At 48.8% G+C, this 22,030-nt stretch overlaps 1 protein-coding gene across 6 annotated transcripts in view; it reads left to right on the top strand.

Moving 5' to 3' along the window:
* ADGRD2 (adhesion G protein-coupled receptor D2) overlaps nt 1–22,030 on the top strand; it is a 65,399-nt gene that overhangs the window by 24,777 nt on the left and 18,592 nt on the right. For all 6 annotated transcript variants that reach the window (XM_079961966.1, XM_079961969.1, XM_079961968.1 and 3 more), the window contains exons 12-20: nt 938–1,043; nt 3,816–3,871; nt 8,107–8,239; nt 9,259–9,362; nt 12,052–12,154; nt 12,314–12,467; nt 15,260–15,393; nt 16,152–16,267; nt 19,779–19,899. In XM_079961966.1, the coding sequence (XP_079818092.1) occupies nt 938–1,043; nt 3,816–3,871; nt 8,107–8,239; nt 9,259–9,362; nt 12,052–12,154; nt 12,314–12,467; nt 15,260–15,393; nt 16,152–16,267; nt 19,779–19,899 (1,027 nt within the window). The remainder of the gene's footprint in view (nt 1–937; nt 1,044–3,815; nt 3,872–8,106; nt 8,240–9,258; nt 9,363–12,051; nt 12,155–12,313; nt 12,468–15,259; nt 15,394–16,151; nt 16,268–19,778; nt 19,900–22,030) is intronic.

Genomic DNA, 22,030 nt, shown 5'->3' with positions numbered 1-22,030 from the left:
ATGTTTCCAAAAAGTGAAAACCCGGACACAAAAGTTGTTGCCTTGAGATGAAAACTGCAGAATCGAATTGTCTGGGGGTTTTGGGGGAGTGGACACAAGGTGGCGCTGTCACCATTTGCATTTCAGATAGGGAGGCGGAGCTTCTGTGGGCATGGGAACAGCAGAAATGGTTTATGGGTTAGGCAGGTGTGTGAGAGTGATTGTGGCTCGTTCACTCTTTATATTAATTAAAACAAGCGCTAGGCTGGCTAAAGGAGAAGATATCTGTCTGCCCAGGCAAAGATATTTGCATACGTTAGCAATTCGTTTTGCAGCAAAAACACCTTCAAGGTTTATTCTTGTATCTGATGCAGAGGGAAGCTCATGCCTGTTTAGGTGCCACAAATCTCGTCCGTGTTTATCTTAAGAATCTGCAGCCTGGCTTTTTCCTTAAAAAAATAATATAAATATAAATATTCAGGGCACTTTACAAAATTCAGTATAAAGTCAGGAAATAACAAAAGTTTGCTACAAGAATCCTCAGGACAGCAAAGAGCGTTCGTGAATTAAGCAGAACTGTGAATGCAGCACACCTACGAATACAAATGAATGACTATTGAAAGCTCAGGTGAGCAGAATGAATTTGGCCCTGGAGTCTAAAAGTGAGGGTCATCATGGCACCTCTGCTGCTTGTGGAACGCTCTCCCCGGGGAGGTGGTGGCATCGTTGCATATCTCCAGCGACAGGCAAAAACATTCCTTTTAAACCAGGCCTTTGGCTTTTACCTATGCCTTTTAGAGTGGGTGGGATGTTTTAATGTATACCCTTCCCTGCCATATTTTAATGTATATATGTGGGTTTGTTTGTTGGTGAGTGGTTGAGTTGCTTTGGCAAAAAACAACAACACAAAAGTGTCTAGTAAATAAATAAGCAAACACTTTTTCCGTTTCTGCCCCAGGTACTTGAGCACCCAGGCAGGCTCCTCCATCATCTCCTCCTCGCTGGTCAGCGACTATGAGGAAATCAGCACCGCTGTGCGTTACCGCCTCTGGCACCGGGTCCAGGTGAGGCTTTGCAGTCCATTCCTGTGGGTTAAACCAGAGCCTAGGGCTTGCCGATCAGAAGGTCAGTGGTTCAAATCCCCGCAACGGGGTAAGCTCCCGTTGCTCGGTCCCTGCTCCTGCCAACCTAGCAGTTCGAAAATATGTCAAAGTTGATAAATAGGTATCACTCTGACGGGAAGGTAAACAGCATTTCTGTGCGCTGCTCTGGTTCACCAGAAGTGGCTTAGTCATGCTGGCCACATGACCCGGAAGCTGTACGCCGGCTCCCTCGGCCAGTAAAGCGAGATGAGCGCCGCAACCCCAGAGTCAGCCACAACTGGACCTAATGGTCAGGGGTCCCTTTACCTTTACCTTTACCTGCTGCAAATGGGCATCTTTGTGGGTAAACATGTGGAGCAGGGGAGAAGATGACAATGGTTATGGAAGGGCCATAGCTCATTTGCAGAGCAGAAGGTCCTGGGTTTGATCCCCCGCCACAGATCCAGGTACAGCTGGAAGAGATTTCTGCTTGAAACTCTGTCAGTTGGTGTGGAGAAGTGGTTGCCCCACTTTGGGGGGCCACTGCCCCCTTGGTTTCATCAACTCATCCCCAGTGACTTTACTCTACCCTATAAAATGCATTATTCGGATTAGCAGTTTGCACGACACACTAAAAAAATAACAACACCGTCAAACAGTGTTGATTTCCCATTTGTTCAAAATGCAGTTGAAACTAGTAAGTTTAACTAACTCAGCAAAACGGATGAACTTGAATTGATCCAGTGATACCAGAGCCTAGTAGTCACTTACACTTCCAGTGCCCCCCTGCTGCCCCCTACCTCTCAGTGCCCCCCAGATAATTCCACTGCCGCCCCCCAGGGGTGCTACTGCCCACTTTGCGAACCTCTGAGCTAGACAGATGGAGCAAAGGTCTGGTACCTTCCTATGTTCCTGTGAAGGGACACTGGTGCAGACCAGGGCTGGCCCAAGATGTTTTGCTGCCTGAGGCAAAGGGTAAAATTGTGTCCTCCACACATTCCTCACCTAGAAGGTGAGTGGACTGGCAGGTGAAACAGAGTCCGACCTCATGCTTCAGAGAAGCAGGCTAGCTTAGGATGGCCAATGCCAGGCCAGGCTGTGAAGCACAGCCGGTGGTTTCAGGAAGAATTGCTGGAGGCTAATGACAGGGCCGGCCCTGGTTGAGAAATACCATATGACTTTTTTTTAAAAAAGAGTAATGTGTTTTTGTGCACATACCCCAATCCTATGTTTGTGGATGACATGGAAGGTCAGAGACAGTCCATGAGGGAAAGAGCCCAGTTCCTGCTTCTCAGAATCTGGTGCCTCTGGGTAGCCCCCAAGCAGGGCATAGGGAAATTCCCCCCGTCCGCCGCTGCACCCCAGCAATTGATGTTCAGATTGTGCCACTTCTGACCCTGGTCTGCATAGGCCATGGGTGTGGAACTGGATCCTAGAGCCAGGACCCTCCCTCCCTTTGTGGGTCCTTTTGGTAGGAAGGAAGAACCGCCCACCAGTCAATTGCCTAGCATCATAGGGAGAGCCAGTGTGGTGTAATGGAGAGAGCATTGGATTAGGACCTGGGAGACAAGGTTCGAATTCCCGCTCTGCAATAAAGCTCACTGGGTATGTATGACGTTGGGGCAGTTGCTGCCTCTCAGCCTAACCAGCTGCCTAGACTGGTTGTGGGTATTAAATGGGGGAAGAGGAGACCCGTGCGCAGCACATGGAGCTCCCTGAAGGAAAAGGTGATATATACTGTAAACATAAATTAAATAAATGAATGGCTGAATGGTGTTTCAGGACTGAGCCTGGCAGCTTGTAAAAGAAAGTTCAGGGTTCTTCCTTTGGAAAGGAAATATTAGGAGCGCAGTCCCAATTCTCCATTTTCAGAGCTGCCCCTTCAGTGTTTGCATCTCTTGCGTCCTGTGATGTTGGGGAGATGGCCAGGTAGGTGAGGCCAAGTGAGGATGCCTCACAAAGCCAAATTAGGCCCATAGGTAGAGGTTCCATAACAGGAGTATACAGCCATTGTGGTTGATAGCCGTGGGTAAAAAGGTAAAGGTAAAGGGACCCCTGACCATTAGGTCCAGTCGTGGCCGACTCTGGGGTTGCAGCGCTCATCTCGCTTTATTGGCCGAGGGAGCCGGCATACAGCTTCCGGGTCATGTGGCCAGCAGGACTAAGCCACTTCTGGCAGTGCACGGAAACACCGTTTACCTTCCTGCCAGAGCGGTACCTATTTATCTACTTGCACTTTGACGTGCTTTCGCACTGCTAGGTTGGCAGGAGCAGGGACAGAGCAACGGGAGCTCATCCCGTCATGGGGATTTGAACCGCCAACCTTCTGATTAGCAAGTCCTAGGCTCTGTAGTTTAACCCACAGCGCCACCCATGTCGGTAGCCATGGGTAGCCTTGTCTAATTTGTTTTTAAAGCTCTCCATGTTGGTGGTCACCCCAAGGTGGTGGTGAGCCCTTTTATTATTTATTTATTTATTTATTTCAATTATGTCCCCACCTTTTCCTCCATGGCACTCTAACCACTACACGCCCCTGCTCTCCTTCCTCAATGTGGCCCATGTAGCTGCAGGGTGGCTGCCTTTGTGTAACAGGACGCATCCCAGCTGGTGCTGATCGTGGTGGTGTGTTTGAACTGGCAGTGATCGAGAGGGCGGGGTTGACCCTGTTGTTTTGAGTGGATCCCCTTTGGGGCTTGGTCCAGAGCTTTCTTCTCTGTAGGGCTCAAGATTCCCACTGTTTCCGTCCCACCGCAGGCTCTGCCGGACCAGTTTGTGGAGCCAGTGTGCGCCTTCTGGAACTTCAGCAGAAGGTAGGTAGCTCAGGAAAGGGAAACCTCCGTCTTGGCTGCATTACGAAGGGAGCGATGGAGAGAGGAGGAGCTTCACAGGCATGGGAGCTCAGATTGAGGGTGGGAGGGCAGCAGTCTGTAGGGTGGAGGGCCATAGAAGCATAGAGCTGTAGAATTGGAAGGGACCCCATGGGTCATTAGTCCAACCCCTGGAAATCCAGGACTCTCAAGTAAGGGATCCCTGACAGATGACCATCCAACCTCTGCTTTAAAATCTCCAGTGAAGTAGAATAAACGAACGGATCTTTATTTGCATCAGCCATCGGCCATAGCAATAATACAACAATACGATTTACAAAAAATAAAAATAAGAAGTCAACTATATAAAATACATTTTAGGGTTTTGAATCAATCGTCAAATTTGTTGTTGTTGTTGAGTCATTTAGTCGTGTCCGACTCTCCGTGACCCCCTGGACCAGAGCACTCCAAGCCCTCCTGTCTTCCACTGCCTCCCGCAGCTTGGTCAAACTCATGCTGGTAGCTTCGAGAACACTGTCCCACCACCTCGTCCTCCGCCGTCCCCTTCTCCTTGTGCCCTCCATCTTTCCCAGCATCAGGGTCTTTTCCAGGGAATCTTCTCTTCTCATGAGGTGGCCAAAGTCTTGGAGCCTCAGCTTCAGGATCTGTCCTTCCAGTGAGCACTCAGGGCTGCTTTCCTTCAGAATGGAGAGGTTTGATCTTCTTGCAGTCCATGGGACTCTCAAGAGTCTCCTCCAGCACCAGAATTCAAAAGCATCAATTCTTCGGCGATCAGTCTTCTTTATGGTCCAGCTCTCACTTCCATACATCACTACTGGGAAAACCATAGCTTTAACTATACGGACCTTTGTCGGCAGGGTGATGTCTCTGCTTTTTCAGATGTTTGTCATTGCTTTTCTCCCAAGAAGCAGGTGTCTTTTAATTTCATGGCTGCTGTCACCTTCTGCAGTGATACAACAAAACGCTATACAAAAAATAAAAATAAGAAGTCAGCTATATAAAACACACTTTAGAGTTTTGAAACAATAGTCAAATAGTGGATGTTATTCTAATTGCCCCAGCTAAAAACCTTGCAACCTTTGCTGTCACCCCAGTGAAGCAGAGTCAAACAGCTGTCACTGACCACTGTCAAACAGCTCTTCCCGTCAGAACGTTCTTCCTAATGTTTAGTCTGAATGCCTCTCTTGTCATCTGAATCCCTTGGTCTGGGCCCCACCCTCCAGAGCAGCGGAAAACAAGCTTGCCACATCTTCCGTGGGAGAGCACGTCAGAGGAAGATCCGTCTCTCATCTCCTTTCGGTCTCCTCTTTTGCAGGCTGAGCAGAACCAGCTCCCATGCGGAAGTCTGAAATCTGGGTCAGAGTTCCTTCCTGTAAAACAGAGCTTTCCAAACTGTGTTGTGACACATTAGTGTGTCGGCTGCAGTGCGTAGGTGTGTCAGGCGAATGCTCCATACTCTCCACTTAGGGCTGGAAAGAAGTTAGTTTAACCTCCGGTTTCCTAGTAAAACTGAATTACTGTGTCGCGAAATGATGACACATGTCTAAAAGTATGTCACCAACATGAAAAGTTTGGGAAGCTCTGCTGTAAAATCTCTGGTTCTGGGGTCCACAGTATGGCACCTCTGGACACCCTCAGATGGGGAAGAAATTTGACACGGTTCATAGTTAGAGGCAGACATACCTGATTAGCAGTTTCTGAAACAAGATGCAAACAAAAACTCAGCTGCTGTTTGAAATCCACACCTTTCACAATTTTTTTTGCAAAGCAAGTAATAAAATAAATACATATACTTGGGTTGAAAGTGTGAATAAAAATGCCCATATTAGTGAAATAATATACAAACATGCGTTGTATTAGAGAAAGTAGTTTTGCAAAAATGGATTTGCCAGCCAGAATTGCATACACAAATGTGTATGTCAAGAGAAATTTGCACTAAAATGGCTGATGATTTCTCATGAGGACTTTTTCTAAATAAAAAGAAATTGCAAAGTCATGTGGAAGTGTGGAGAAAGGAACTCACTGATGGAAAAATGAGAAACTGACATTGAATGGTTCACTCATCCCTGCCTTGGTGCCCGCCAACACCCCCTGCCCCTCTGAGTTTTTCCCCCTCCCCTTTCAAATTGGGTTTTTATTGACTTATTTATTTGAATTTGTGTTGATGGGAAGATGTTGCCATGCTTTACCTGCTGCTTTGAGGGTGTTCTGTGCAATGTCAGTTTTCCCCCCTGTGAAATGGGTATTTATTTGTTCCCATGGCAGTTGCTTACATTTCCAAGTGTGCCTGAAAAATGGGAGACCCTTATGCCTCCTGTGTTCAGTCAGTCAACCAATTCACTCCCTTGCCTGAGACTGATAAGACTGTTATGTGTTTATTCTTAACACCCCAACCTGCTACGAGGAGCCTTTTGTTGCGGAGGGAGGCTCCCTTCTGCAAAGTTATTTGCAAATGAGTGACCTTTCCCTGGAGGCCCCACTGAATTATGCCTCCAGCCTGCGACAGAGGAGAGTCGCTTGGAGAATTATGGCCCGCGAGGAATGCAGGATGCTCAGTGCACCGTAAATATGGTCTGACGTGGGATGTTGTTTCCTTGTCTGGGTCATCAAGGAGCAGATGGTGGGGCTTTGCCAAAAACTCCAGGGGGAGGGGGGCTGGCCTTCACCAAAGAGGATCCTTCTCAGGTCCAGAACCCTTGTGCTCATTTGGAAAGGTGGCGGCAATTGGGACTCAACGCAAGGAGGGGGTGACATGTGTCGTTCAACTCAAGCGTAGTAGTGAGGACTGGCACCTTGCTTTGTTTTTAAGGGAGGCACCATGGCTCCCCGAAAAAGCAACTGCTCTGAATTTAGAAGGTCCCTGCTCCAATCCCTGGCACTTCCAGGTGGGACTGGGTGAGACCCCCCTGCCTGAAATCCTGGAGGGCTGCTGCCTGCCAGAGTTGACAGTGCAGAGCTGGGTGGACCAATGCTCTGACTCAGCATAGGGCAGCTTCTTCTCATGTTCCTTTGGCTGAGGGGGCTGCTGAGTGCTTGTTGTCCCTTCTTCTGGTCATGGTGGCTGGGACTGGGCTTACTGGAAACCCAGCTCTGCAGTTCATTGGCCCAGTTCTTCCCAAACCTTTCCAGGGTTCCACAAACTGACCGCTGGTTCCGGCTTCCCTGTCAAAACCATTATTTAGAATAGCCCACTAAGGAGGACGACAACACGATAAAATTCAAAGCAGCAGCAAGTAATTGCACGTTTATTCAAAATCCAATCAAAACTGTTTACTTTCATTCTTGTGTTGGAGGGGCATTGGGCTAGATGATGATGATGATGATGATTTATTATTTACACCCCACCCATCTGGCTGTGTTTCCCCAGCCACTCTGGGCAGCTTCCAACAGAACACTAAAATACAATAACCTATCAAACATTAAAAGCTTCCCTAAACATGACCTTCAGGGTCCCTTCCAATACTACAATTCTAATTCAACAAAATTGATGAGCTATATCCAGTGAGGTCTGATGAGTCTTTGCACCTCCAATACCCACCTCTGCTGCCCCCTCTCCTCCTAATAGCCCTCTAAGTAATATCACTGCTTAAACCCTTGGGGGTGGTTGGTGGGGGTGGGGGTGGGGGGAGCACTCCCCCTGTTTATCAGCAAGCCTTTCTGGGGCAACCAAAGCTCTGTGCTTCTCTCTGGTTTCAACATCTGTTTGCTGCTGACTCCCCTCATTGGGTGCTGCTGGACTTGGAGATAATAATAATAATAATAATAATAATAATAATAATAATAATAATAATAAATTCATACCCCGCCCATCTGGCTGGGTTTCTCCAGCCACTCTGGGTGGCTTCCAACAAAATATTAAAATACCGTAATGCATCAAACACGAAAAGCTTTCCTAAACAGGGCTGCCTTCAGATGTCTTCCTTCAGATGTCTTCCTTGACATCTGGTGGGAGGGCGTTCCACAGGGCGGGGGCCACTACCAAAAAGGCCCTCTGCCTGGTTCTCTGTAACCTGCCTTCTCTCAGTGAAGGAACCGCCAGAAGGCCCTCGGAGCTGGACCTCAGTGTCCGGGCAGAACAATGGGGCTGGAGACGCTCCTTCAGGTATACTGGGCCGAGGCCGTTTAGGGCTTTAAAGGTCAGCACCAACACTTTGAATTGTTTGTCCTTCGGTCCCTGTTGGGCTTCTCCCCCTCTCTCTCCTTTCATGCCCTGCTAGCCCCAAAGGAGGAAGAGGAGGAGGCTGGTCCACTGCAGGCTGCTCTGTTATCACCTCCCACCTGGAATTCACCACCTGCTCTTGCAACCACACCACCAACTTTGCAGTGCTGCTGCAGGTCTACGAAGTGCAGGTGAGAGAGACTGAACCCTTTGCTTAAGGGAGCCAGGGGGCGGGCAGGTTGGGGGGCAGAGGAACAGGCCTTAGTGCCATCCCAAAATGTTTTTTCTGCCTGCAATGAATGGCAATGTGGTGCCTCTTCCTCCACCCCACATACAAAAGCCACAGGTTTGCACTGGCAGCTGGATAACTCTTTCGCCACAGAGGTGTGTCTGGCATCTTCATTATACAGCTTTACTCGAATACTGAAGACACACCTCTTTACCTTGGCTTTTGACACTTGAGGTGTATGTATTTGGACCCATGTAATTTCTGTAATTTTTGTTAGGAGAGCTTGCAGCCCGGGTAAATTAGATTGAAATAACCACTTACTGTTTCTGGAGTTCAAAGGCTTTATTCATGCAGGAGCTATTAACAGAATGAGTAGGATAAAAGAGAGAAGTACCAAACATCTTGTCTCAACATGTTGGATGAAAGAACACAAAATGGTTCAGCTTTTAGTGGTGCAGTTAACTTATAGAGGCCCCAAGCAAGTGTTGGATAGATTGCTAGGCAAACAGCGTCCTCATGTGGTTTGAAGCAACACATGCATGAAATAGAAGCTCAAGAGAAGGAAATGTATTTGCTTTTTTCCAACACTTTCAAGTTGTTTTAAATTGATTTCAATGTTGTGCTTTAGTTGTAGTAACCTGCCCTGGGACTTTGGGGTGATGAATGGGTAATAAATGGTAGTAGTACTAGGAGGAGGAATAATAATAATAATAATAATAATAATAATAATAATAATAATGGGGCTGTCCACCACACCTCAGTCAAGTAGGCTTTTTGAGGGTGGGTGGGGGTGGTTTGCAGGACATCCTGTGTGGCCTACCCAGCTCTATCCACCAGTAAAAGGGAATGGCTGGGGAGGGGCTTGGGTGGAATAGCCAGGGGTTGCCCCTACCCCAACACCCACCAACTGAGGCAGCTGCCTCACTTTGCCTAACAGTAAGCTGACTCTGCTTAGCAAGTTGTTCCTGTATGTTTGAGCAGAGGAGTGCAGAGGAGGAGTCAACCCTGAAGACCTTGACCTTTGTCGGCTGCGGTGTCTCGTTCTGCGCCCTGATCGTCACCTTCGTCCTCTTCCTGGCAGTTGGGTAAGGCTGGATCAGGGCCATGTCTCCAGAAGCAACATGGGTGTAAGATGGGGATGATTTCCTTACAGAAGAACATCATGACACTCTGTTGGATCAGGCCAATGGGGGGGCCCATCTAGTCCAGTTCTCACAATGCCCCCCCCCCGATGCCAGAGGGGGACCCCACAAGCAAAATCCGAGCACAAGAATCCTCTTGTGCTATCCTGGATACCCCCACACACCAATCTAAGATCTAGGCAGCTGCCCCAGGTCTGTGCTCCAGGAAGCACTTGCAGCAACCAGGAACCCCTCCCCCTCCCCCATATGCACTTTTCCCCAGTGGGCTGCGTGCATGTAGCCAGAGACTACACCTGCATGGAAGATGCCTCTGCTCTTCCCTCTTCAGCCCCTTCCTGGTTTGGGAGACAAAGTGCAGGGGAGGCGCCTGGCGGTTCACTTGCCCGGCCTGCCTCTTCCTCCAGCTTGGAAGCTGCCTCTGCCTCTGATTCCTGGCTGCCACAGGCCTCCACAAACCACTGCCCCCCACTCCTGAGTCCGACTCCAAGCCTCCTTCCCCCAGTGCACACTCGTCAGGGCCCTGCCAGTCCCTGCCCCAGATTCCTGCCTCCAACTGTGGAGACAGAGCAGAGCCATAATAATAATAATAATAATAATAATAATAATAATAATAATTTATTTATACCCAGCCCATCTGGCTGAGTTTCCCCAGCCACTCTGGGCGGCTTCCAATCAAGTGTTAAAAACAATACAGCATTAAATATTAAAAACTTCCCTGAACAGGGCTGCCTTCAGATGTCTTTTAAAGAGAAGATAGCCGCTTATTTCCTTCACATCTGAAGGGAGGGCATTACACAGGGCGGGCGCCACTACCGAGAAAGCCCTCTGTCTGGTTCCCTGTAACCTCACTTCTCTCAGGGAGGGAACCGCCAGAAGGCCCTCGGTGTTGGACCTCAGTGTCCGGGCAGAATGATGGGGGTGGAGACGCTCCTTCAGGTATACAGGACCGAGGCTGTTTAGGGCTTTCAAGGTCAGCACCAACCCTTTGAGCTGTGCTTGGAAACATACTGGGAGCCAATGTAGGTGTTATGTGGTCCCATCCCAAGTCCGCCCCCTATTTCTCTATGAATTTGTCTCATCCTCTTTCAAAGCCGTCCCAGTTGGAGGGCATCCCTGCCTCCTGTGGTAATGAGTTCCAAAGGACCGGACAAATTCATGGAGATGGAGGAGGGGGAGGGGGTGGAGGAAGAGGAGGAGGAGGAAGGCTATTGATGGCTCCTAGCCAGGAAGGCTCTGCTGCGGCTCCACAGTTGGAGACAACGATGCTTCTGAATGCCAGTTGCTGGAAACACCAGGAGGGGAGAGGGCTGTTTGGCCACTGTGAGAACAGGAATGTGGGCTAGGTGTGTTAAGTTGTGGGTTGACATAGCAGACGACACAGCGATTTCTCCAAGTAGCTCTTTATTCTTGTAAGCTGGAATAGAACTGCCTGCAAACAGCTCAGCCGGCCTGCATTTATAGGCAGCTGGCTGTCAACATTGTAACAACAACAGCCCAGAGTTCCTGCCTAAAATAACTGACGTGGACCTGAGGGAAAACTATCTACAGACCTGAGTGAAAACTATATACAGTATCCCCCTGCTGGCCCAGGGTGAAACTTCACTACATAACAAGGTGGACCATCATGGACCTGATCCTGCAGGCATGCTATGTTCCTTATGACGGGGTGCAAAGCGCTCCCTGTTCTTGCTTGAGTACTTTGCATGAGTGTGGCTCCACCGTAGGGATCAGGCATTGCAGGGAGTCTCAGCAGCCCCAGCCAGCAGAGTGCATGGTCATTGGGGGGGGGGGCGGCTGCAGGTTCTGCACCCCGTCTCCTAAGCGTGTGAGGGGACTTGACCAGCAGGGGACCTGGGTATCCGGAATGGCTCTCCCAGAAGTGTTGGTTCTCCAAGGTGAGAGGCAGGGAGGACAAAGGAGAGGTCCCAGGTGGGAGGGGGCTGCTACCCTCTGTAGGTGGGGGTGGGGGGGTTAATAACTGCCTCTAGGAGAAGTCTCCATATTATACGTATTCTGTTTGTAGCTTTTGTAGCTGCTCTTGTAGTTTGAAAAAACTTTGGTAATTTTTTAAAATTTGAACAGTCAAAAAAGGGGGGGCGGTGTTGCACTCCCAGCTTTGTTTCCTTTTTTAAAAGATTTTTATTGATACTGCAAGAAAAAAGAAAAAAACACAAATACCAAATTACACACAGGAATAACACATAATTTTCTTAGCAAACAATAAAACATATATTGGTCTTAACACTAAAGACCCAACCTCCCATCTAGTCCATATTTCGATTTCATATTACTTATTGCCAATACACACTTTTATTATAATTAAACTTTTTCTTAATATATCTAATTTCTTATATCTACCTTGCAACTATTACTGAAGTTCCTCGAATGCTGCAACAGAATTTAAACTACTATATTTATTTTTCAGATATGCTTTGAAAACCTCCCGTTTTGAAACAAATTCCTGTTTTGATTTATTCTTTATTTTTTCTGATAGACCATCTAGTAATTCGGCATATTCTGTCAGCTTTTGGATCCAATATTTGATAGAGGGGATTTCATTACTTTGTTTCTTGACTTCCATCTCCCCATCCTCCCTCCCTCCCTCCCTCCCTCCCTCCCTCCCCCCCTGCAGCGTCCCCAAGAGCGAGAGGACCACAGTGCACAAGAACCTGATATTTGCGCTGGCAGCTGCGGAAGCCTTGCTCATGTTCAGCGAATTGGCCAAAACCAACCAGGTAGGAAGGGCAGGCAGCTGGGAGAGACCTCGTGGGGGACCTGCCCACCTTTGCCAGCCGGACAGAGACCTCTTCTGGTCCTGCTTCCTGCCCATGGATCCCTGGCCCCTCGCCCTCACCTCCCACGGCCTCCTGCCCTTCTTCCCTTCCTCTCCCCAGGGTGTGTGCTTCGCCGTCACGGCCTTCCTGCACCTCTTCTTCATGGCTGCCTTCGCCTGGATGCTGGTGGAAGGTCTTCTCCTGTGGAGCAAAGTGGTGGCTGTGAACATGAGCGAGGACCGGCGGATGCGGTTCTACTACGTGACTGGATGGGGTCTGTGTCCCAGTGGTGATGAGGGAGGGAGGGAGGGAGGGGAAGATGGGGCAGGCAGCCAAGCTGACTTCTGATTCTCTTCCTCCTCCTCCTCCTCCGTCTTTTGAAAGCCATACTCCTACAGATGGCTCAATCCAGTTTAGACAAACCCTGTTCCCATCTTACCACTGTATGGTGAGGTGGATCTGTGCCCGTGGCCGTTGGGCGATTAGTTGCCAGGGGCCACCCAAATGGCTCAGGCGACTGCCTCAGGCAGCAGGAACAGTTCCTCAGGCTTTCGCCCGGAGCTCCTCAGGTGTCCCCTCTGCCTCTCCTGCTCCGCCTAAGCCAGTCTGCTTCTCTTTTCTCACAGAATCGGAGTTGTAAGGGACCCTGCAACGCAGGTATCTCAGCTCAAGCATTCCTGACAGATGGCCACCCAGCCTCTGTGTGGAAACCTCTAACCAAGGAGAGTCCATCACTTCCCAAGGGAGTCCGTTCCACTGCCCAACAGCTCTTACTGCCAGAAGGCTCTTCCTTTGAACATAAGGAATCTTCTTTTTGCCATTGGAATTGATTGTTTCAGGTCTTATCCTCCAAAGCAGAGAAAAACAAGGTTCCCTGCATCTTCCTTGTGACAGCCCTTCAAATAAGATGGCTTTCACATAATTCCCATAGGTGAAATAAGATCCAGCTGCTTCTTTATTTGGATCAGGTGATGGGGTGATGGGGGAGCAACTCCTCCATTTTTGCCCCTATGTGTTTTGGGCCAGCCCTAGGTGACTGTTCATAGCTCAAAGAGGAAAGGACACAGGTGGAACACAAAAGACCTTTAAGCTGTGGCTGTCCATTGGGTGCTCAGGTGGACCAGAAGCAGCTGGGGAGGCCCTCCAGACTTTGGGGGTTTTGTGGGGGTATTCTGAAACATGCTGCTGATGCCATAACAGTGCATTAGCAATTGTTTGACACACATTGCCACACTCTATTAGTAGTTTTGCAATGCTTCCCAGGGTGACCACATTACAGTGGTACCTCGGTTTAAGAACAGTCCGGTTTAAGAACGATTCGGTTTATGAACTCCGCAAAAGCGGAAGTAGTGTCCCGGTTTGAGAACTTTACCTCAGTCTAAGAATGGAATCTGAACGGTGGAAGGGCACCAGCAGCGGGAGGCCTCATTGGGGAAAGCACCAGGGCCTTCTTACCCATAGGCAATAGGGGTGCGGGGCACCTGGGTGCCGGGCTCTCAGGGGCACCAGGCCAAGAGTCCAGGGCCTGAGAGTCGAGTCCGGGGAAGAGCCCGCTCATTGGTCAGAGCACCGTGGTGGGCTCTTCTGCTGTGGGTGGTTCTGCACTGCGAGTTTGAGGGCAACCAAGCCAGAGAGACGCTGAGGCAGCCGGCTGGCTCCCCCCTCCTGTGCACCTGGGACTGGGCAATTGGGGGGGAACCGGGCGGATCTTTGCACCCCGGTGCCACAGATGCTTAAGACTATCCTGGAAAGCACACCTCAGTTTAAGAACAGTTTTGGTTTAAGAACGGGCTTCTGGAATGGATTAAGTTCGTAAAATGAGGTACTACTGTACGGCCATCCTGAGGGGCATTCTTGCCCTACAGCATTGCAGAAGGGGGCTCAACCAGTTGCCCTCCAACTCTAATCATAGTATGCATGATTTAAGCAGGGGGATAATGGAGCCTGTGCTGATTCAGAAATGAGGCGGTATAACCATAGAGCATAGCTATAGCCCAAAAGCTTTTGCAACCCCTCCAGAATTTTCTCTGATGAAAACAGGGACATCGTCTTCTACATCAGGAAGTTTCTCCCACTGCTGGCATAGACATTACCTGCACATCAACATGGGTCACCTTGAGCCAGTTACAACCTCTCCACTGAACCTACCTTGCAGAATTGTTGTAAGGAAAAATGTGCGAGGGCAGGGATCATTTACAACGCTTTCCACAGATAAACAGAATGAAATAAATTTTAGCCTATAAGCTCCCTTGAGGGGAAAAGATGGTGATGATGATAACGATAATGGAAACTGGGAGAATTATCCAGAACATACCAGCAAATAAATCCTGTTGAACTCAGTGGGACTTAGTTCTGAGTAAAAATGCTTAGGATTGCAGTCTTAAGTCTTTACCCAGTTACCTGGGAGTAAGTTCCATTGAATACAGTGGGACTTTCTTCTGAGTAGGCAGGGTCAGGCTCCATCTACAATAAAGGAATCAACACTCCACACATTTCCTAATAAATGGCTGGCTACTGAAGCTTTGCAGTTAAAGAATTCAAAGTGGATTTATTACATTTTCCGTCAAGATTATAAGAAGTGCTTCGTATGCCAGCCTCACCATTTCCTTCATTTGGGGCAGGTATTTTATTTCCAGTATCATCAGCACCCACCTGCCCTCCCACACCACTTTGAATTGTTCTCTGAGACGTGAAGGGGAGGAAAAAGGAAAAGCGCGACATTCCAGAATCAATTCAGAAACTAGGACAGCTTCTATAATTCCAGGAAAAGTCCCTGGGAAACTGGGACACAGATTCACGTATAACTGCCCTCCCTAGATACCACCATGAGCACAAATTGTCATGAATGCACAATAGAAAGCATGCGTGGAGGGGGCCCCTGTGTTCTGCTGGGAAGCAAAGAAAAATGGGCTCTTAGGAGGTCTCCTGAGACTGGCCAACTGGATAAGGCCCCCAAGTCCCACCCCAAGCCTTGGGCCCAACAGCTTAAGAACCCCTCAGTTGCCCCAGGGCAGGTTGTATGCAGAAGGAAAGTTGGCAGTTCACCTTCCCTGCTTGCCTCTTCAGGGCTTCCTGTGGCTATTGTTGGTGTGACCCTGGCCACGTCATTCAACAAGTATGTGGCAGAGAACCATTGCTGGCTGAACGTGCAGACGGACATCATCTGGGCTTTTGTGGGGCCGGTCCTCTTCGTCCTGACGGTGGGTGTGTCAGGAAAGGGGGGGCCTCCTCCTTTCACTGGCAGAGTTTGCAATGCAAAAGGTTCTTGCTACCATGTGTGGCAGTGTTAACAGAGAAATCTGAGGGCTCCCTTGGACAGAAAACAAGGACACCAGCCAGGAATACCAGAGCAAAACAGCAGCCAGGAGGCTTGGTCTTTATTGAAGTCTGTCGCGACAGGACTCCCACCTGCCACCAGGTGGAACAAGATGGAAGGGGAGGTCTGGTGCCAGGAATCTAAGCATCCTGGACCCTGCCCCATGGTTCCCCTTTCATGATGTAACCGTGATGTATGAGTGATGTAGTTTGGGGGGTGTAACATGGGGATTAGCAGCTAATAAAAGTTTGGGTTCTCTCTTGTTCAGGGCTTCCATCTTGTTCCACTTGGTGGCTGGTATTCCTGGCTTGTGTCCTTGTTTTTTGTCCAAGGGAGCCCTCAGATTTCTCTGTTAAGAGCAGGACTGGGTGCATGTGAACAAATGTTGGGATTCAGTGGTTTTCAAACTCGGCGCCTTCACAAGACCAAGAAGAACTCTGCAGACCACAGGGTGAATTACTTTCTGTGTGTGGGGGAGATAACTCTGATTTACACAACAATATAGTGGGGGGGGGCAGTGTTACCGAATTCCCTGAGAGGAGGATTCTAGGAAATCTTCCCCCTCCACAACTGCCACATCTTAAAGCCGCTGACTGCTGTTTCAGGTCCAGTCCCTGACCCTCTCGCCCCTCTCCTTTGCAGGTGAACACCTTTGTGCTTTTCCGAGTGGTGATGGTGACTGTCTCCAGTGCACGGCGACGGTCAAGGATGCTGACCCCCAACAGCAGCTTGGAAAAGCAGATTGGCATCCAGATCTGGTGAGTCCCGGAGACCCCTGGGGGCTGCCCCCGCCCCCTCCAGAGAAGGGCACCAGAGAAGCAGGAGGACATCTATCTGGATGCCATTTGCTAGGGAGAAGAAATGTGAGAGCCAGTGGTGATGCAGTGCTTGGAGGGTCAGACTAGGACCGGGGAGGCCAGGGTTCGAATCCACGCCTGGCCAAGAAGCTCACTGGGTGTCCTTGGAAGCCACTCACTGCCTCTCAACCCAGCCTACCTCGCAGGGTTGTGAGGAGGGGAGAACCATGTACCCAACCTCGAGCGACTTCGAGGAAAAGGTGGGATATAAATACTTTAAACAATAAAATAGAATCAGAGGCCACATTCCCACCACAGATTTAAAGTGTTGCAATACTGCTTTGAACGGTCATGCCGTCCCACAAACAGCTTTGGGAGCTGTAGTTTACTAAGGTTTACTAATTGTTAGGAGGCACCCTGTTTCTCTCGCAGAGCTATAGTTCCCAGAGTTCCCTGACAAAGAGGGATTGATTGTTTTTTTAAAGTATTTTTTAAAAAATAAAATAAAATTTGCACGTGACGATTAAAACATCATACTCACATACATCATAAAAACAGCAGTAACGTCAAGAGGACTAAAAATACAAGATAAAACAGCTTAAAAAGGATAAATGGTTTAAATTGGTATCCTGGTGCTTTAGTGTGAACATGGCCATAGAAGTCAATTGTAGAGTTGGAGGGACATAGGTGGCGCTGTGGGTTAAACCCCTGAGTCTCTTGGGCTTGCTGATCAGAAGGTCGGTGGTTCAAATCCCCACGACGGGGTGAGCTCTCGTTGCTCAGTCCCAGCTCCTGCCCACCTAGCAGTTCGAAAGCACGTCAAAGTGCAAGTAGATAAATAGGTACCACTCTGGCAGGAATGTAAACAGCGTTTCTGTGCACTGCTCTGGTTCGCCAGAAGCGGCTTAGTCCTGCTGGCCACATGAGCCAGAAGCTGTACGCCGGCTCCCTCAGCCTGTAAAGCGAGATGAGCGCCGCAACCCCAGAGTCGGCCACAACTGGACCTAACGGTCAGGGGTCCCTTTACCTTTACCTTTAGAGTCGGAAGGGATCCTGAGGATCATCCATTCCAACCCCCTGCAAGGCAGGAAGTGCAATAGCAGCTGATCCCCATTGGGATTAGTAGAGAGGAGGACAAGGAGATGAAGGCAGAGTGAATGACAGGCAGGGTCACCCCCTGGCCAGTTATAAGGAAGAAGACAGGCTGAGGTTGGTGGGGCCCCATTGGCCCCAACAGACCAGCTTGCACAGCTTGAAGCCATTGGTTTGAGTTCTATCCTCCATGGCAGGAGAAAACAAGCTTGCTCCCTCTTCCACCTGACAGCCCTTGAGATATTTGAAGATGGCCATCATATCTCCTCTTTCCCAGGCTACACAGACCCAGCTCCTTCAAGTGTTCCTTATAAGCCTTGGTTTCCAGATCCTTGATCATTCTTGGTCACCCTCCTCTGCACACCTTCCAGCTTGTCAACGTCCTTCTTAAAGTGTGGTGCCCATAATTGGACTATGATTTCCCTTGATCTGGACACTCGACTTCTGTTGATGCATTTGCCTTTTTTTGTTGCTGCATCACTCCGTGGGCTCATGTGAAGCTTGTGGTCCACTAAGACCCCTAGATCCTCCCCACATGTACTGCTAGTAAGCCAGGTGTCCTCCATCCTATATTTGTGCATCTGCCTAAGTGCGGAACCTAAAACAAACCCCTGTGTTGCAATAAGAACCATGCACAACAATACAAACACAACATGTAGGCTAATGGTTAGTAGAAAATATATAATAGAATAATGATATCATTCAAATTATAGGAGTAAGCCAATCAAATATAGCTGAGTGGTAACGAGGACCGTCAAGCCGTGTGTTCAGAACAGATGTCTAAGGACAGACTCACAATAGTCTTTCAGTAGTTTCAACAGAAGACGTCTCAAAGGTTTCAAAAGTTCATTTTGTACTCATTTAACAAAAGCTCATTTAATACTATTCCTCTGTATATTTGTTTTTCATGGGTCTACTTTGTTTCTGCATGCTATATATGCCATACTGTTCCTTTAAGTATCTCGTTATTGGGAACACTTGTGACTTGCTTTGTATGCCCTGTGCAATTGTGTCTCAGGTATCAGCAGCTACACTATCTAGTGAGCACTGATCCTTAGCTTGAATCTTTCTTACATATTCTGTTGAAAAATATCGGGTATGTGCCTTTATTTATTCTGTTTTGTATATTCTGCTTTATTTTACAATGTGTATGCTGGTAGCTCAGTTCATTCATTCATCGGTTGTATGCCTTGTATCTTATTTCCAACTGATGAAGACTATTACAAAACAGTAGTATCATTCCGGAGACACTGTCCTTTTGAGGCTTTTGAGATGTCTTCTGTTGAAACTTTTGAAAGACTATTGTGAAACTGTCCTTAGACTGCAATGCGCTCTATGTGGGGCTACCTTTGAAGGTGACCCGGAAACTACAACTAATCCAGAATGTGGCAGCTAGACTGGTGACTGGGAGCGGCTGCCGAGACTACATAACACCGGTCTTGAAAGACCTACATTAGCTCCCAGTACGTTTCCGAGCACAATTCAAGTGTTGGTGCTGACCTTTAAAGCCCTAAACGGCCTCGGTCCAGTATACCTGAAGGAGCGTCTCCACCCCCAGCGTTCTACCTGGACACTGAGGTCCAGCGCCGAGGGCCTTCTGGAGGTTCCCTCACTGCAAGAAGCCAAGTTACAGGGAACCAGGCAGAGGGCCTTCTCGGTAGTGGCACCTGCCCTGTGGAACGCCCTTCCAGCAGATGTCAAAGAGAAAAACAACTACCAAACTTTTAGAAGACATCTGAAGGCAGCCCTGTTTAGGGAAGCTTTTAATGTTTAATAGGTTATTGTATTTTAGTGTTTTGTTGGAAGAGTGGCTGGGGAAGCCCAGCCAGATGGGCGGGGTATAAATAATAATAAATTATTATTATTATTATTATTATTATTATTATTAGGCATCTGTTTTGAACACACGGTTTGACGGTCCTCATTACCACTCTGTTGTATTGTACATACGAACTTTGGTTTGCTTACTCCTATAATTTGAATGATATGATTATTCTGCTGTATATTTTCTACTAACTATTAGCCTATGTGTTGTGCTTGTATTATTGCAAGTGCAGAACCTGACATTTCTCCCTGCTGATGTTCATTCTCTTAGCTTGGGCCCAGTTCTCCAACGTGTTACGGTCATTTCGAATTCTGTCTTCTGTGGCATTAGTTACCCCTCCAAATTTGGTGTCATCTGCAAACTCTATCAAAAAAGAAATGGGAGTCATCTGACATGGCTTGTTTTTGAGACCTGTGTTGAGACTTAGTAATCACAGTAATCATCACCGGCAAAGACTTGCTCCCCTGACAACGACTTTGGCTGCAGATGAGTTGACTGCCTGCTTTTTCTCTTGCCTCCCGCTCCAAACCCACAACCCCCTTTGTCCTCTTCCAGGGCAACAGCCAAGCCAGTGCTGGTGCTTCTGCCAGTCCTGGGTCTGACCTGGGTGTGTGGTGTTCTTGTGCACGTCAGCATCACGTGGGCCTACATCTTCATTGTGCTGAACTCCCTCCAGGTAAGCTGCCTCGGAAGGTAGACCTTCCCTGCAAAATATCTCTCAGACACGTGTGTATGTGCGTGAACATACACAGACACTGGGATCAGTTGCCCATGCTGGAGGCTGCACCTTGTGACGGCAAAGATGCCTCTGAGCACATGCAGACTGCCTTCCCCCTCACCGCCAGGGAGGAAGAGCTTCAAAAGGAGGCCAGCTTGAGCGTCAGTCGTTCTCTCGCTGAACATTCGGTCCAGAGCTGGCCTTGCAATATCCAACACTGTGCAGCAGGGGAGGCCCTGACCATACCAGCTTCCTGGTGTTTGGCCACGGCTGAAATCGCTCCCTCTTGCTCAGCGGCTGCTTCTCCTCCATCCAGCAAGAGCTTCTTTCAGATGTTGTTCAATTCACACAGGTAACTCACAACCTGTGCGATTTCAACTTTTGGCCAGTTGCAAATCACGCAAATTAAGCGCACGCAGGTCTGAGAGCTTAAAAGCTCTTTCTGTGGTGTGGGGAAACCTTTTGAGCTCTGTGCCTTGCTTAGCGGGCAATTCCATGTGAGGAATTCCCAGAGCCCAGTAAGCAAGGGAGGGGAGGGGAGCTTACAACCTCTGCCTTGCTTTGGGGGCAAGGACCGCTTGGCTCATAGCTTCAGAGAGGTAAGATCACCCATGCGGGGGGAGGTTGCAAAGGTGGTTCTGACTAGACCTCATTCTGGCCTTATGCTCAGTCCCCAGATCATAACCCTCAAGCAAGCAGTGAGTGACCTGTATAGATCTGATTTGATTTGAATTAATTTTATAATGAAATGATTTTAGAATGTATTATTTTATTGTTGTTAGCCGCTCTGAGCCCAGCTTCGGCTGGGGGGGGCGGGATATAAATAAAAATATATTAATTTATTATTTGTTATTGAGAAAACAATTGCTCCTTCCTTCCAAAGTCTTCCTCTCCCCCCTCCCTCCTCCCTCCCACACTTCCATAGGGGCTCCCTAGCACACCCTTCCATTTGAAGGGACCCTTCACGACTAGATACGTGAATCAGAGTAGAATTACAGAATCACAGAACTGTACGGTTGGAAGAGACCCTGCCATTTCCGTCACAAGCCCAACCTTATTCAACGTGGAAATCACAACTACAGTGTCCCTGACGGATGGGTGCCCAAGAAAACTTCCAAGGGAGGAGAGTCCTGCTGAGGGAGTCTGGTTCTTCTTCTTGTTGTTGTTGTTGTTTAGTCATTTAGTCGTGTCCGCCTCTTCATGACCCCATGGACCAGAGCACACCAGGCCCTCCTGTCTTCCTCTGCCTCCCGCAGTTTGGCCAAACTCATGCTGGTAGCTTCGAGAACGCTGTCCCACCATCTCGTCCTCTGTCGTCCCCTTCTCCTTGTGCCCTCCATCTTTCCCAACATCAGGGTCTTTTCCAGGGAGTCTTCTCTTCTGTCTGGTTCTACTGTCTCATAACTGCCAGAAAGTTTAGTTGGAATTCCCATTCTCGCCATTTGAATCCATTGGTTAAGGGCCTGCCCTCCAGAGCAGCAGGAAAAGTAATTTGAACATCTCCTGTGAAAGGATAGGAAGGAGGTGTCCAGCACACAAATTGAGCTTTATTCAGAGAATTGCTTTCATGAAACAAGACAAGCGGACATTCAAAGGACCATACCTTCCTCCCCCAATCTGCTCTGCTCCGAGCACCGGTGCCAATAAGAGGGAGGGGAGTGTTTGTTCTGAGGATGAGCAGCCGCCCTGCATCATCCACGAAGGTTATATCAGTGCCAGAGTGTGCAGCACTCCTGCCCCAGCCTGTGGAGGAGTGGGGCTTGTTGCACAGATGCCGGCCACAATTACTGCATCAGCTGCAAAACTTCCTGATAGCTGGAGGAACACAGGAAGTGATTCTGTCCTGATAAGGGGGCAAAGCATCAGAGGAGCACAGCAGGAGGGTGTAGTAATTATGAGAGGAGACTCTTCTCCCCATCCCAGTGCCAAGCTCAGGGACTCGAGAGCAGGATGTTGTTTAAGTTGGGGGGGGGGAGGGATGCGCTAGGAAAACTCTTGGCCAGCAGTTGTGTTTCTGAAGGTTCATCATCCGAGACTTCTGAGGCGGCTTGCATTCTGAGAGAGGAAATGGACAAAAGGATGTGTCATT

The sequence above is a fragment of the Podarcis cretensis genome (assembly GCF_951804945.1).
Source record: "Podarcis cretensis genome assembly, chromosome: Z".
Taxonomy (NCBI): Eukaryota; Metazoa; Chordata; class Lepidosauria; order Squamata; family Lacertidae; genus Podarcis; species Podarcis cretensis.
This window is presented reverse-complemented; position numbering and strand designations above follow the sequence as displayed.